At 50.4% G+C, this 14,650-nt stretch overlaps 1 protein-coding gene across 1 annotated transcript in view; it reads right to left on the reverse strand.

Annotated features, from left to right (window-relative positions):
• Positions 1 to 12,121: 12,121 nt before the first annotated feature.
• The window catches only part of MUC16 (mucin 16, cell surface associated), a 42,840-nt gene continuing 40,311 nt past the window's right edge, over positions 12,122 to 14,650 (reverse strand). The window contains exons 56-57 of the mRNA XM_044999062.1: positions 14,103 to 14,182; positions 12,122 to 12,773 (exon numbers count right to left, since the gene is read on the reverse strand). Of these exons, the coding sequence (XP_044854997.1) occupies positions 12,675 to 12,773; positions 14,103 to 14,182 (179 nt within the window). The 3' untranslated portion in view covers positions 12,122 to 12,674. The remainder of the gene's footprint in view (positions 12,774 to 14,102; positions 14,183 to 14,650) is intronic.

Consider the following 14,650-nt stretch of genomic DNA (forward strand, 5'->3'; position numbering starts at 1 on the left):
ACACACACACACACACACACACACACAATTGTACTGTCAGCTGGAAGGCTAATGACACAGGTGACTGGTGGGCGTTGCCAGGGTGTTTGCTGCAAAGCTAAATTCTTGCTCTGGGCAAGAAGAAACCTGACAAAACCATCCAGCCGTGCACACTTTCTCAGCTCCCTTCTCCATGCTGGGGGAGGAGCCCCTTTCTCTCTCTTGCTTAGAATCTTGTCCCTGCCTTAGTAATGAATTAAAGCGCAAAATTGTTGTGGCTGGTTTGGATGTAAAAGTCTCCCAGCAAAAGCTGGCTGGTAAGACAGAAGCTCCACGTGTGACTCGGCCTGTTGGCCCGGGGTGGTTCTGTATCGCACGGGAGGGTGTCTCCATGCTGCAGCTGGCAGCGAGCCCCCCTGGTCGGAGTGAACAGACTCGTGCTAGGAGGGCTAACCGTTGCAATGTGGACGTTGCAGCTTGGGCACGTAAACTCACCCACTGCCCTAGGCCTGGGAGCCTGAGCTGCAATTCTATATTTAGCCTGCTGGCCCTAGGCCTGCTAGGATGAGTCTATCGGCCCCTTAGAGAGTCCAGCGCTCCCTTAGCTCTGTGGTGATGGTGGGGTGTGTGATGTAAAGTGGTGGTAAGCTCTGCCTGGGAGAGCTGCTGACTAGGTGTGGAGGCAGAAGAGAGTAGTGGTTGGAGGAGAGGACTGGAGCCAGGACTCAGGGGTTCTACTCCCAGCTTCTGTGGCTTGGTTGTATGACCCTAGGAGCTTCACTGCATTAAAAATAAATCCTCCCCGGCCTTCCTCCCCGCCATAAGCTCTGCAGGGAGTTGGTTGCAGAGCTCGGAATTGGACCCACAGCTTCTGCTTGTCAGGCTCGTGCCTTAGCTACAAGAGCCTCTCAGGCAGAATGATAAAGCAGTGGGCAAGAGGATTCTCCATCGCCGACTCTCAGCAGCAGCCGGCGCAGGGCGAGGGACACAGCATTCTCCTAATGTCTCAGGCCCAGCACTTTATGGTGGGTGTGCTCCTAGGGTTGTTTTTCCTGGGAAAGCACATCTCCTCTGGAGGATCCCAAAGCATTTTCCTGCTGTTGCAGAGGAGCGTTTTCCGCCTGGTCCTGTTGCAGAGGAGTTTGGAAACCAGTCTGCAGAAGGTGGTTTAGCCAGCCACAGTGGAGGGACGTGAACTGCCCTGGAATCCTGCTTCCCAGCATGTTCCAGTTGTGATCCCTACCTAGCCCAGAGGGAGGGGCTCACATCACGGTATTGGGAGCTGGCTCCAGGATTTGGTTCAGCCCATCTTGAGAGGGGGGCCGGATGTTCAGCATGACAGGAGAGCCATAGGAAAGAGATAGCTAACTCCATACGCACAGACAACAGAGCACCACCTCCTGGCACGTAGGCATAGCCAGCATTAAGTTAGTGGCTTCAATAAAGCGACGGTTTTGTGTACTGTAAGTGACCCATCCTGAGTCCGGTTTTTGACCTGCAGGGCGGATAGGGTGACCAGATGTCCTGATTTTATAGGGACAGTCCTGATAATTTGGGGTTTTGGCACCTATTACCCCCACCCCCTGTCCTGATTTTTCACACTTTCTATCTGGTCACCCTAACTGTGGAGCTAGGACGCGGGGCAAATCTTTCCATAGAAAGAGCTGTGTATATAAACCTCTCTCTCCCCCGTGTGGTCTGTCCCCACCAGTCACACAATCCCTATGTATTTAGGTGCGACCACAGGCCTGACGTGGAGTGAGCCAGGACCCTTAGGGTGCTTTGGGTGAAAACACTGGCACTAGAGTGGTGTGGTTGGAATATCTGGCTGAATAAACCAGCCTCTTGCCCCTGGACTCTCTGAGCCAGATCCTAGTGTAACTTGCTGGGGGTGGGGGTGTTAGTGGGTGTTAATTGTTTACATCAGCGGAAGAACTGGCCCTCTAATGCAGTTAATTAGGTCACAGCCTCCCTTCTTCACCCCCCAGGCTGCAGGGCCATGAGCTGGGATTACACCTGCAGCTAATGAAAAGCACCTCCCCTGCATTCCCCGCTCTGAGGGTCTGAACATCCCTGGCTCTTTCAATACCAGGCTGCTGTAACAGCAGTGGCTGCCCAGAGGGCTCTGAGGGGGTGACACGGGGCAGGCAAGGGCAGGGAAAAGCAAGCACCCCACTGCAAAGCCCCTCCTACGCTGAGGGCCCAGCTTCCTGACCTGTGAAGTCTGCGGTACACTGAAGGCAGACAAAGAGCTGGCCAATGTGGCACAGAGCCATGGTGAAGGCTGCCCTGTTACCCTCATGTCCAACCATCCGTGCAAGAGGCACGCCCAGGGAAAAAGAAGGCCTGGCCAGCGGTCCCGGTGCTGCCCCAGAAATGCCCTCTGCGAACATCATCTCTGCCTTTACCGCAGCAACCAGAGAAAGGAAACCGCCCTGGGGTCATGCACGGAGCCAGTCACCGAGCGCCCTGCCAAACCGGTCAGGCGGGTGCAGGGGAATGTGTTGCTTTTGCCTTCCTCGGGGCTCCAGGGCCATGCTCCTTCTCAGCCCCTTGACTGCATCGCTGATCGGGTTCTTCTGGTGACGCTGGGGAGGGGAATGCAAGGGCTGAGCTTTGCAGGGCCACCCAGAGGATTCAGGGGGCCTGGGGCAAAGCAATTTTGGGGGCCCCTTCCATAAAAATGTTGCAATACTATAGAATAGTATATTCTCTGGGGGGCCCCTGTGGGGCCTGGGCAAATTGCCCCACTTCCCCCCCCCCCGGGCAGCCCTGGAATTTTGCCAGTAAAAGAGCTGATCTTGAGCGCTGTCCTAGTACCACCCTCTGCCCCCTCTAAGCACCATGCTGGAGCTCAGCCCACCCTGGGCTCCTGCTCCGACCGGGTGCTGTTCCCCCGAGCTACCTCTCTGGTTCAGTTGCAGTCACCCCTGCGCAGCAAATACCTCCGGAATGGGGAGTTTGCGCTGTTGTGACAGACGGCAGCTCCTAGTTCCCCTTCCCACCCTCCTCCCTGAGGACTAGCCAGCCCTGAGGCCATCTGGCGTTGTGTGTTTGCTGGCTGGCTGGTCCCCCATCCCGCTCGGTGGCCCAGAATGTCGCTTTTCACAGCTCAGGGCCCGGAGAATGTCCGCTCCAGGTGGCTGGCCTGCATGTGCCCCAGGCTGGGAGTAAGTTGTCTTCTGAGGAGCTGCATGAGCTGCAGGGGACTGGACTAGCTGACCTCTCGAGGTCCCTTCCAGTCCTATGATTCTGTGATGGTTTGAGTGGCGGGCCTCGTAGTCCTGCTTGTCACAAGAGTCAGCACCGCGCATGGCCCTAGCAGACCCCTTTTGCTGGAAGCCTTAGCGGAAGGCGAGGAGAGGGCATTCCAGGAAGAATGGGCCCAAGGCATGGGTCCCTCTAGACAGCCCTGGCACAAATTAAACACTGCCCCATCCCATCAACTTCTAATTGAAGTCGCTCGGTGGAGAGAGTGGAGAAGCCCCACTGAAATGAAGCAGAGTTCAGAGTGGGCGCCCGGGCAAGGGAACGGGTCCAAATTTGATGCCACGTAACACAAAGGGGATGTCTACACTACCCCCCGGGTCGATGGGCAGCGATCGATCCAGCGGGGGTCGATTGATCGTGTCCAGTCTAGACGCGATCAGTTGACCCCCCGAGCGTTCTCCTGTCGACACCCGTACTGCAGCGCCGCGAGAGGCGCAGGCGGAGTCGACGGGAGCGGCAGCAGTCGACTCACCGCAGTGAAGACGCCGCAGTGAGTAGGTCTAAGTACGTCGACTTCAGCTACGTTATTCACGTGGCCGAAGTCGCGTAACTTAGATCGATCCCCTTCGCCCCCCCACAAGTGTAGACCAGGCCAAAGTGGTGGTCGGAGAGGCAGAAAGGACCGGGTGGGAGGAAGGGGGATGGGATGCTGGTGTTTCAGAGAATAGAGTGTGAAAACAAAACCTAGGAACTAGTGACCATGCGGCCTGGGCTCTGTCCTGGTATGTGACACACCTGCGTTTGGATACAGCTCTCGCCCCAGGGGCGGTGTGACTCAAACAGCTGCTCAGAGACCTGGATTCTATTTTCACCCCATGCCCTTTGCGGCTTGCGTCAACAGAAAAAGTAAAAAATGTTAGGAAAGACCTAGAAAGAGAAACCTTCCCACCCCTGCACATCAGACCTCCCTGCCCCCTCGGCCAGACACGCTGAACCACAGACACTGTGCACAAGCCCAAGAAGGACCACCAGGGAGCCTTTCCAGTACCATGTGCTCTCCACGACAGTACCGCTCACTGGTGTTCGTAGGTGTCTTGATTATCTGTTGTCTGGTATATAAGTAGCCCAAGATTGGGGCCCTGTGGTGTGTGGAGTTAGTCCCTGCCCCAAAGGTCTGAAAGGATTGAGAGACAAAGGGTGGGAGGGGAAACAAAGGACTCATTTAAGGTCACAGTCGGTCACAGCTGAGGTCTCCTGTGTCCCAGTCCAATCCAGTCCCCCAGCCAGGGGCCCCTCTTTGGTGCTACTCTGAGGCTTTGAGCCTGTAACATGGGGTGATATTGCAGGTGAGTTGATCCCAGAGTAGTGGGCTCATCCTAAGGCTCTGGTGAGTGTAACGTGACCTGCTCTGCTTTACCCCATGGGAATTATGGTAGATCCTCGATTGCTGAGCCTGGGGGTCCTGACAATTCTATTGAAACCACTGGGACCTCTCCGCCCACGATGCCCGAAAGCTCTGCATGCACCACTGCCAGCCTCTTTCGCAAGCGGCTGTAAAAACACGGTACGCTTTTGTAGCTGACACCGTGTTGGGTGTTGAAAGCCCTGTTTGTCTGTAACGGATCAAGCAAGCAGGTTTATAATCCTCTGCCTGTAATGTTCTAATCTGCATTCAGAAACCAGCCCCAGGAGCTGAACGGGAGCCAAGCTGCTGCAGTCCGCTGATTTGGCTCCAAGGCTGTTAGGGAGGTTTGATTTGCCAGGTGAAAACATTAGCTCTGCAGGAAAGATTCAAGCCCATTATATCACGGTTGCATTGGCGCTAAAGCTTCTGTTCCCAGTAGAGCGGAGAGTTCATTTAGTGATAGCATCACACCATTACACAGAGCCAGGGGCGGCGGAAGCTTCCTTTTCCCAAGAGTGTGGGGCCTGAACTGTGGCCCCACCCCTGCCCCACCCCTGCCCCCCTAAGGTCCTGCCCCCACACTGCACTGTCTCTCCGAGGCACCGCCCCCACGCTGCCCCTTGCTCTCCAAGATCCCATCCCCCTCTCCCTGTCTCTCATCCTTAGGGCAATAAAAAGCAGAAGGGCATAGCCCTCCCTCTTTTAAAAGTGGGGAGGCCCATGGCCCCCAGACCCCTCTCCCGCTCACCCCGTTCCGGCACTCCTGCACAGAGCCCTGGGTTGAATTAATTTTCCTCCCAGCTGCATCGCCTGTGGTAAAACCTCAGCCTTCCGCGAAGCCGTCATTGGGAGGGAGGAAAGTGTGTTTCATTTCTAGTAATGATCACGCTTCAAATTTGGAAAGCGCATCCAGGAAGAGCTTGAGAAATGGCTCCTGGGGGGAATCTCACTTGACTTTTGACAGGAAACTTTATACATCCCATTCAGGGACAGATTCACATCCCATTCGGGCACCCACCCAAGTGCTCTGCTCCCAGTGTGACTAATGGCCAGATCTTCACATGGGCTCAGCACCCATCCTGGACCCAACATGCCCAGTTCTTTGGAAAATCTGGGCCCAATGGTGAGTGCTGAGGACCTGAAAATTCAGTCCTGAGCTCTCTGGAACATCTGGCTTACAGCCCACAGTGCAAATGGGTGACAGGCCCAGACAGGAGTTCCCTAGGTATCTACTGCTGCATGGATGTGGATTTGTCAATTACCATTAGACACTGACCATCAGAGGATGTCTCTGGTATCTGTGGGTCAAAGATCAGGTGCCGGAGGGCTGTGCTGCTGCATAAATCTGTTATGATTTGGGATGAAAATTGTTGCAAGGTTTGACTCAGGTGAAAGCAAAGAGTTTTCCCATCTTTCTGACCATCTCACTGAATTGTGTGTGGAGGTCTCAATGGATCAGAAGATCCTTCGGTGTTTCAGAAGGTTTATCAACTCCTTGCCTGGAAGCCTTGTTTAATTTAAGCCCTGGATGTGGCACAGGGAAACTGCGAAGCGCTAATGACTTTGTAATGGTTTCTCAGGCTTGCTGCATGGATGAATTCTTTGTTCAGCTCATGGTTTTGTGCGTGCGCCCGGCTGTGTGTGAGAGAGATTGCACACGGGTGTGGCAGCCCCTTGGCCCAAAAGGTGTGAGTTAAGGAAAAAACCCTCAAGTCTTAATGAATTGTGGCTCAACATTGGCTCAACTGTCTAAAATAATAGTAGTGATCCGATTTTTACCACGCTCGTTGCCTAGTACTTTACCCTGTTAGAAGCCCCAGTAATTTGAGTAGGACTGCTTGGGGAATAAGGCTCTTCTCCGAGAGTGCAGTGGCAGAATGAAGCTCCGATGTTTGATCTTTTCCCAGTGTGTTTCAGTCTGAAGGATCCCAGGCTCGCCCTGGAAATGGGAACACAGCAGTTGGTATATGGCACGCCGTGACACAAGGAAGTGAAGAGTACTATAACCAATTCAAACCGCGCGGGGGAATTTAGAGAGGCAAGAGGTAGTGACCCCAACTGGAATTTGACCAGGACAATGAGGGGAAAGCTCATTCTTCAGGGAAGGCTCATGGGATCTTCATGTCCAGGAACGCACAGAATTTGACTTTGAGATGCCCTCTGAAGCATGGCCCCTTCAGAAGCATATGCCCCTAACGCCCTGCTGGGTCACTGGCCAGAACTGAGTCAGACAGAAGCCCTCTTCTGAATCCACCGCTTTCTGAATCACCAATACCTGTCATGTCATTGATCCATGAATGAAGATGTCTTTAACTAGCCTTGACAGATGGAGCTATTTCAGCCTGCTGTGTTACTGAGGAGTGCCTAAGCAGGCCTTGCACAATGCCCTTTGCTGGCACATCGCATGAGGGACTGACTTGATAATTATTGTTATAAATCCTGGTTATTACGGTATTGCCTCAGAGCCAACCAAGAGTGGGGCCCTGTAGTGTCAGGTGCTGTACTAATGTACTAGTGGACAGTCCCCGTCCTGAAGAGCTAGACCTCCACCATAGGGATGGTGGAAGGGGTTAACCAACAGTGGTTTGCACTCTTCTCTAGGCTCGGTCATTCACTCTGAGGTTTGCCTCGCTCTGAAATTCAAGTTCAATATCATTCCGGCTGCCATGTGTTTAAACCCTTTGTGGTGGTGATGCTTCACTGAAAGCTGGGGCCATTCTGAGGTAAAGAGCAACTCTGCGGTCCTCTCTGCATCGCCATCTTGGATGGCTCCCTACTCTTCAATGCTGCCAGCCCCCAAGTGCACAGATGAAGGGAGGGTGTGTGGGGAGATCTTACCTCGGATTGTGTCTCAGCTCTGAGCTCCATGGCATCAAAATGCCACATCCAAAGCATAGCTGCTTTGGGAGGAAAGACACCGTCAGTCCACACCCCACCCAGGTGGCTTTCTGAGGGTGTTAGTGAAAAGGTCATTGGCAGAGGACAAGCCTCTGCTTATCAGTAAATATGTGACAAAAAAGCCGTGCCCGCTTACTTAGCTGGTTGGAATCTGGCCTAAGCCAGTAGTGACTGAGAGCAGTTACCATTTGATGGCCATTCAGAAGTCTCTTTGTGATAAGCTGGGGGTCTTTCTCCAGCTCTTCATAGAATCTCAGGGTTGGAAGAGACCTCAGGAGGTCATCTAGTCCAACCTCCTGCTCAAAGCAGGACCAACCCCCAACTAAATCATCCCAGCCAGGGCTTTGTCAAGCCTGACCTTAAAAACCTCTAAGGAAGGAGATTCCACCACCTCCCTAGGGAACCCATTGCAGTGCTTCGCCACTCACCTAGTGAAAATTTTTTTCCTAATATCCAACCTAAACCTCCCCCACTGCAACTTGTTGTACAGGTGACTCTGTCTCCATAGCTGCCTCCTGCTGATGTTTGTAAGCTTCTCAAAGAGCTCGTCTGGCCTCGCTGTGATCTCTCCAGATGGCAGCTAGTAACCAAGCTTCAGCTTCCAAGTGTTGGTTCTTGTTCTGCCTTTCTTCACTAACAAGCCATTTAGTACCTGGTATTCACTCTGCATGAAGGTATTTGTAAACTGTAATCAAGTCGCTATTGACAACTACTTTTGAGGTCTGTCACTTAGCGAACTCTTAACCCCACCGTGTGCTTTGTTGATATTGTGTAGCGCTATTTTTTTAATCAGAATGTCAAATGCCTTACGAAAGTCTGAGTATATTGTATTTACACAGTTCACTTTATCCGCCAAATTTGTAATCTCATCAAAGAATGTAATCAGATTTGTTTGACAAGTCCTACTTTCCATAAAACCACATTGACTGACCTTAATTATATTCTGATCCTTTAGTTCTTTATTGATTAAATCTCCTATCAGCTTTTCCATTATTTTGCTCAGGATTGATGTTAGGCTAACTGGCCTGTAATTACCTAGATCATCCCGCTTTCCTTTTTCAATATTGACACAGTATCAGCACTCTACAAGTCTTCTGAAATTTTCTCAGTATTCCAATCTTTATTGAAAATTAACGCTAGTGGGCTAGAGAGCTCAACCAGCTCTTTTAGGAATCTTAAATGCAAGTTTTACAGGCCTGCTGATTTAAAAACATTTGTCCTTAGTAGATGATATTTAACATCCTCCCTTGTTACTAACAGACTGGAATGTAGCACATCATCCTCATGCGATACGAGAATATCATCCTTCTTTCCAAATACAGTATGCAGAACAGAAATATTTATTGAACATATCTGCCTTTTCTGCATCATTAATTAAGTTTTACCATTTCCATCTAGAAATGGGCCTAAACTAGGACTTCTTTTGTTCCTAATATATTTAAACTCCTCCTTTTTGTCCTTAACCTTGTCAGCTATGGATTATTCCCTGATAGTTTTAGCTTCCCTAATCAATTTTATACACTTCATAACTTCTAAAGTATACCAACTGCTATCTTATTTCCCCCTTTTTTCAATCACATTTTTCCAGCTACATTTTTCATCCCAATCAAGTTCATTCATAGTTTTCCACAACTTTGGGAAATTAGCCCTTTTGAAGCTGTGTGTGTGTGCTTGTGCGCGTGTATAATATTACTGGTTGGGCCTGTCTTGTTTGCTGCCCAGGTCTGGGGTGCTATTTTCAATTCCTCAGACAGCCCTGTTTTATTATTAAAGGTGGCTTTCCATAGAAGGAAAAATCCAATTTAACAGTCTACCCGACCTCTTTAATCTCCGCTGTGCAGAAGGGGTTGTGTGATGACCTGCAAGCTGGCCGTGTGTTTGATGTTTGCAGTGTTGTTGTAGCCGAGTTGATTCCGGGATGTGAAAGCGATAGGGTAGGTGAGGTAATATCTTTTATTGGATCTTTATTTGCTTGAAGTTAGTTCTGAAAGACCCGGCTGATTTTCTGTTTCCCATGACTTTGTTCAGTCAGTGGCACCGGAGAAAAGTTTGGGTGTAAAATGCTCTCGGTTCAGAATGGCAGTGAATGCGCTGCCGTGAATGGCTGCACTCGGTGCAGGGCAATGGAGAATCAGGACCTCAAAGTGACAAGTAAAGAGACGACCATGCGTTGGCCTGTTTAATCCAATTGTACAGATACAGTGGCCAGCTCCCTGTTGATTAAAGTAACAGGACTCCTTGGGTTTTTTGGTTTTTGGGGGTTTTGTTTTTTTTGTATGAAGTGTGTATTAGTCAAAGGAGCAACAGCCCCAGGGCTAAGGAACCTCCTCTGCCACAAACTTCCTGTGTGACCTCGGGCCTTTACAAACCTGGTTTGAGTTCTGTGTCTCAATCCCCTTGGGGGATAATGGGGATAACCGCACTTCCCTGCCTCGCAGGGGTGATCGTGAGGGTAAATATACAGCAGAACCCCGTTTATCCAACTTAATTGGGACCGGGGCCAGGTTGGATAATCCAGAGCATGGGAAAGTGCAAGGCTGCAGCGCTTTCTAGCAGTTGCAGGTGAGGTCACCTGCTTCTGGACGCGTGTGCGCTGGTTGATTGGTTAATACAGAGAGCCAGCTGATGGAGGGTTGGATAAACGGGGTCCCACTGTATTAATGATTGTGAGACGCTCACGTACGACAGTGATGGGGTCAGATACGTACCTAGGATGGATCATCCAGGGTGCTGAGTAGAGCCCTGGCCTTTGGCTCTCGGGGCGCTGTGACTGTGGTGGATGAGAAAAGCAGCAGGCGAATGATGGAGGCGCTTCTGGACGGTTGGGGAGAATCGATTTAATTTTAACAGAATTGTTCTAAACATGGGAATAATCCCAGACCTATTCAGCAAAACACAGAGCCTCTTCCCTCTGGGATTTCAGCACATGTGCCCAAGTGCTTTGCTGAACTGAGGCCTTTGGCTGGGCGTGTGCCTGAAGTGAGTGGCTCCACAGAGGGAAAATGAGACATGCTCCTCGTGAAAGCAGGGTTGCGTTCGGTGAAGTGGTAACAGCCCCTGCTTCCATTGTTTACAAGTGTTTTCAGCCCAGTTACCCTTCTGTGGCCTATAATGATTGTGTCTGTTGTTTGCTGCCCCCGGGTGTATTTGTGTACCGGCAGCGAGAACGCATTTGGAAGCAGACTTTCATGTGTGAATTTCAGGCCGATGAAAAGGTATCAGAACAACAGTCCTGGAGACCTGTTTGTCCACAGAACGGAGATAGTTGGGGTTGGTCCAGAGGTGAAAGTAAGCTGGTCCGGTCCGGTCCAGCGTACCGGCAAGAGTCAGTACGGCATGCTGGACTGCACCAGCTTCCACGGCAGGGATTGAAAGGGCTCTGGGCAGCTGCAGCCCTTTAAATCCCGGCCGCGGCTCCGGCAGCCAGACAGGGGCCAGGATTTAAAGGGCTCAGAGCTCCCCGCAGCTGTGGGCAGCCCAGAGCCCTTTAAATCCCGGCAGCGGCTGAGATTTAAAGGGCTCAGAGCTCCCTGGGGCTGCGGGCAGCCCAGAGCCCTTTGAATCCCCGACACGGCTCTGGCGGCTGGGCTGGGGCCAGGATTTAAAGGGCTCGGGGCTCCCCTCAGGGACAGGAGCTCTGAGCCCTTTAAATCCCTGCCCCAACCCCGCAAAGCTCGGGGTTCCCCCCGGCAGCCGGAGCCCCGGGCCCTTTAATTTGCCCCTGAGCCCCGGGGGGGCTCCCAGTCACCTCTTCAGCTGGGAGCCCCTGGTTGATTTAAAGGCTCTGGGTCTCCCAGCCACAGCCGGTGCCCCAGGGCCTTTAAATCTTGAGAGGCCACGCCTCTTCCGGGTGAGGTCACGCCCCCTCAGGACTCCGGCAGTACCGGTAAGTCCTATAAGTTACTTTCACCCCTGGGTTGGTCCTGCTTTGAGCCGGGGGTGGGACTAGATACCTCCTGAGGTTCCGTCCAACCCTGAGATTCTATGATTCTATAGCGTGAATGAAAGCCAGGCTGGTTTTCCCCATCTTGCCCTGGCCTGTGTCAATCTTGTTCTGCCAAGATTACCTCTGAGAGGCGAGAGAGGAATCTGGTCTCCATGATCCGGTCAGTCCCTGGCTTCTCCACTGAGACTGCCAGCAGAAGGGAACGGTACTGCTAATTTGAAGGTGATTTTTGAAGGGAACAATGTGTGTCACATCGACCAAAAAACAGTTCTGGGATAGTATCAGCTTTCAGCCACTGCTGACTTGGGCTTGCGATCCTGGGAAAATGCTAGTAACTCTCTTGTTAATAACAATCTGCCCCGGAAGGACCAAACTGATTGGATTTATTTCAAGGCTTCTTTAGGGCCAAACTTAGGCATCTTTTCTTCCATCCCACTCCAAAGACTTCTCTGCCACTTCGGTACCCAGCCCAAAACAAAGAGAGCCTCACAAAGGGATTATTCTTAGATGCTGAATAAAATAAACTCCCAGCCTTATTGGAATGATTTCTGATACTTTATTTCTGAATTGCAGTCTGTGTTCCAGTATCTGTCCTGAGTGACATGGGACAACAGTCTCCCAAATTCACAAAGAATTATATTTAACAATGCATCATTAACCAAAAAAAAAAAAAGCCTCTCCTGGCATCATTTAAAATATAAAATTATTTTTCTCATTTGTTTAAAATACATACACATATAATTTTTAAATGATAAAGCAGAAAAAAACCAAAGTAGAATTAAAGTGCTTTTTTCTTCGGTTTGTTCATTTACAATAGTCAGTAACTAAAACACCATAAATGAGCATAATTTTAGTCTCCCCCTTCAGAAAAACTGCATAACACTGAGGAGCCCTGTAGACTGCATACATCTAGCATTCACTTCATTTTCTGTTTTATTTTTTTGGATGTATAACATTTGCTCAAAATCCCACAGTGCATACAAAAATAAATATCTATCCCCAACACATCTTCATTGCTGGCAGTTTTCCACAAATAATTGCTGGGATCAGTGCAAAGGTTTTCTTCTGTATAAAGGCCACAAGGAAAGATGTGTCTCAGGCTAATCATAATTTACTAAGGGAAAAATAGAACATTCTTTACTGCAGTTGTAAACATTTTTTCTCTCTTGGTGGATGAATGAGTCAGTGAGAAGAGAGACTTCTGAGTGCAAGGAGTTCGTCTCAGCAATACGTTCGTCAGTGCATTTTTCTCATGTCCAGATGTGGGAAATAGACCCCGTATATGCTCTGTTGGACGTCGTACAGGCCTCCCTTTCTTCTCAGACAAAAGGCAATCTGGTGGGAAGAAAGCAACGTTAATGCGAGAAACGTGAACCTTTGTATCACCTTTCCTCTGAGGGCTTAAGAGTGCTTTACCAGGTCGGTAGATATTATCCTCATTTTACAGATGATGTGACTCAGAGGCAGAGAGGTAAAATGACTGACCCAAGGCCACAAAGCCAATCCATGGCAAAGCTCCAGTTTCAGCCCCTAAGGGCTTGTTTCCAGAGGGGGGATCAACATGCAGTGATCGATCCACCGGGGGTCGATTTAGTGGGTCTAGTGAAGACCCGCTAAATCGACCGCCGATCACTGTCTCGTCGACTCCGGTACTCCACCGGAATGAGAAACATAAGGTAAGTCGACGGGAGAAACTCTCAGCGCGGTGCAGACACTGCAATAAGTCAACCTAAGGTACGTCGACTCCAGCTCCATTATTCACGTAGCTGGAGTTGCGTAACTTCGGTCAACTTAGCCCCATAGTGTAGACCTGCCCTAAGTGTCTCTCCTTTCCAAAGTTCCCTGTTCAGAATGGCCAGCTGTTTCCTTCTTGAACATCTGCGTACAATTAACCAGTTTTCTCTTTGCAACCTTTGGTGGCCTATCTGGAAAGAAGGATACACAGCTTGGGTTGTGAGAGCCCTGGAAACAGAGGACACTAAAAAGGAGACGCTTTCCTCCCTACCCTCAGGCCCCCCAGTAGTATCCTTGTTGGGAGATTAGCGGAGGATCCAACCATCCACATCCTGTGCAGCAGAGATGCAGCTGGAGTCTGACCCTGGAAGGGGACTTCAGCTTTCTTCCTATTGCTAAGAAGTTGGAATGGGAAGTATTCAGTGCAGTTCCTGAAGCTGGTCATTTGTGTAAAGCTATTGAACTTTCTGCATTCAGTAGCTCTGTGTCCTCACCATTCTGCAGAGATTTAGGGATGGGAGAGTGTCTAAGAAGAGCAAGAAAAAGAAGCCACTGGTCTTTTGGGGGGTTGACCTTACCTCCACTTTCCTGTTTTTTTCCATATCCCTCCTTTATGCTTTTCAACCTTCTTCCTTAATAACGTATTCAATGGGCCATATTCCTCTCCTCGCTCATGTGAGCAGGCCCCATGGAAGTCACACGAGTAAAGCAGGGAGGATTTGGTCCAAAATGCTTATTGTTTTCCCATGCATATTGCCAGCCCACTTGTGTTCCCTGTTTGCTCTTAGCTTACTAGTTTATTGGTAGGATTTACTTTCAATGTGTCTAAATCAGCCAGCATGCCCGATTCCCTAATTCCCTTCTTTCCAGCCACTGGGCCACAATGGTACCTGTGAATCTGAGAAGCAGGACAGCAGAGTGGCCACTTACCAAGAAACACACGAGGAGGAGGAGAATCAAGCCAAGCAATGCCGAGAGGCAGATGAGGATTATGGCCCAGAATGGGAGCTCTGGAAGGACAAGAGGACGAATTACAGATCTCTAAATTCACAGTCATTTGGGTCTGAAACAAGATTACACACAAGGCCCGGCGGGTGATTTGGCAGAATTCTGGCTACGGCCAAATTTCAAGGGCACTTGTCAACTTAAAGGGGCAGTTTGAAAATGTGGGAGGGGAAAAAAGCTGATGTTAAATGCTCCCTATGTCTTTTCAGGGTTACTTCTCTTTAAGAGCCATAATCATGGGATGGATGTGCAGTGGCCTGTGAGTTTCTAGTGCAAAATGTCCATGTTGGTAAAACGCCACTGCAACGGGCACTAATTGGGCCCTCTATTGGCAGCTGCAGCAGAAAGGCCCAGGACTGGATGGTTCCTGGATAGCAAACTCCCCTCTTCACCATTGATCAGGTCTCTCGGTGCATCTCGGGCCTTCCTGTTCTCTGCCTGTGGCATGCAGTAGGTTAGTCTCCTGAGGCCTG

The sequence above is a fragment of the Mauremys mutica genome, chromosome 24, assembly GCF_020497125.1.
Source record: "Mauremys mutica isolate MM-2020 ecotype Southern chromosome 24, ASM2049712v1, whole genome shotgun sequence".
NCBI classification, from domain to species: Eukaryota; Metazoa; Chordata; order Testudines; family Geoemydidae; genus Mauremys; species Mauremys mutica.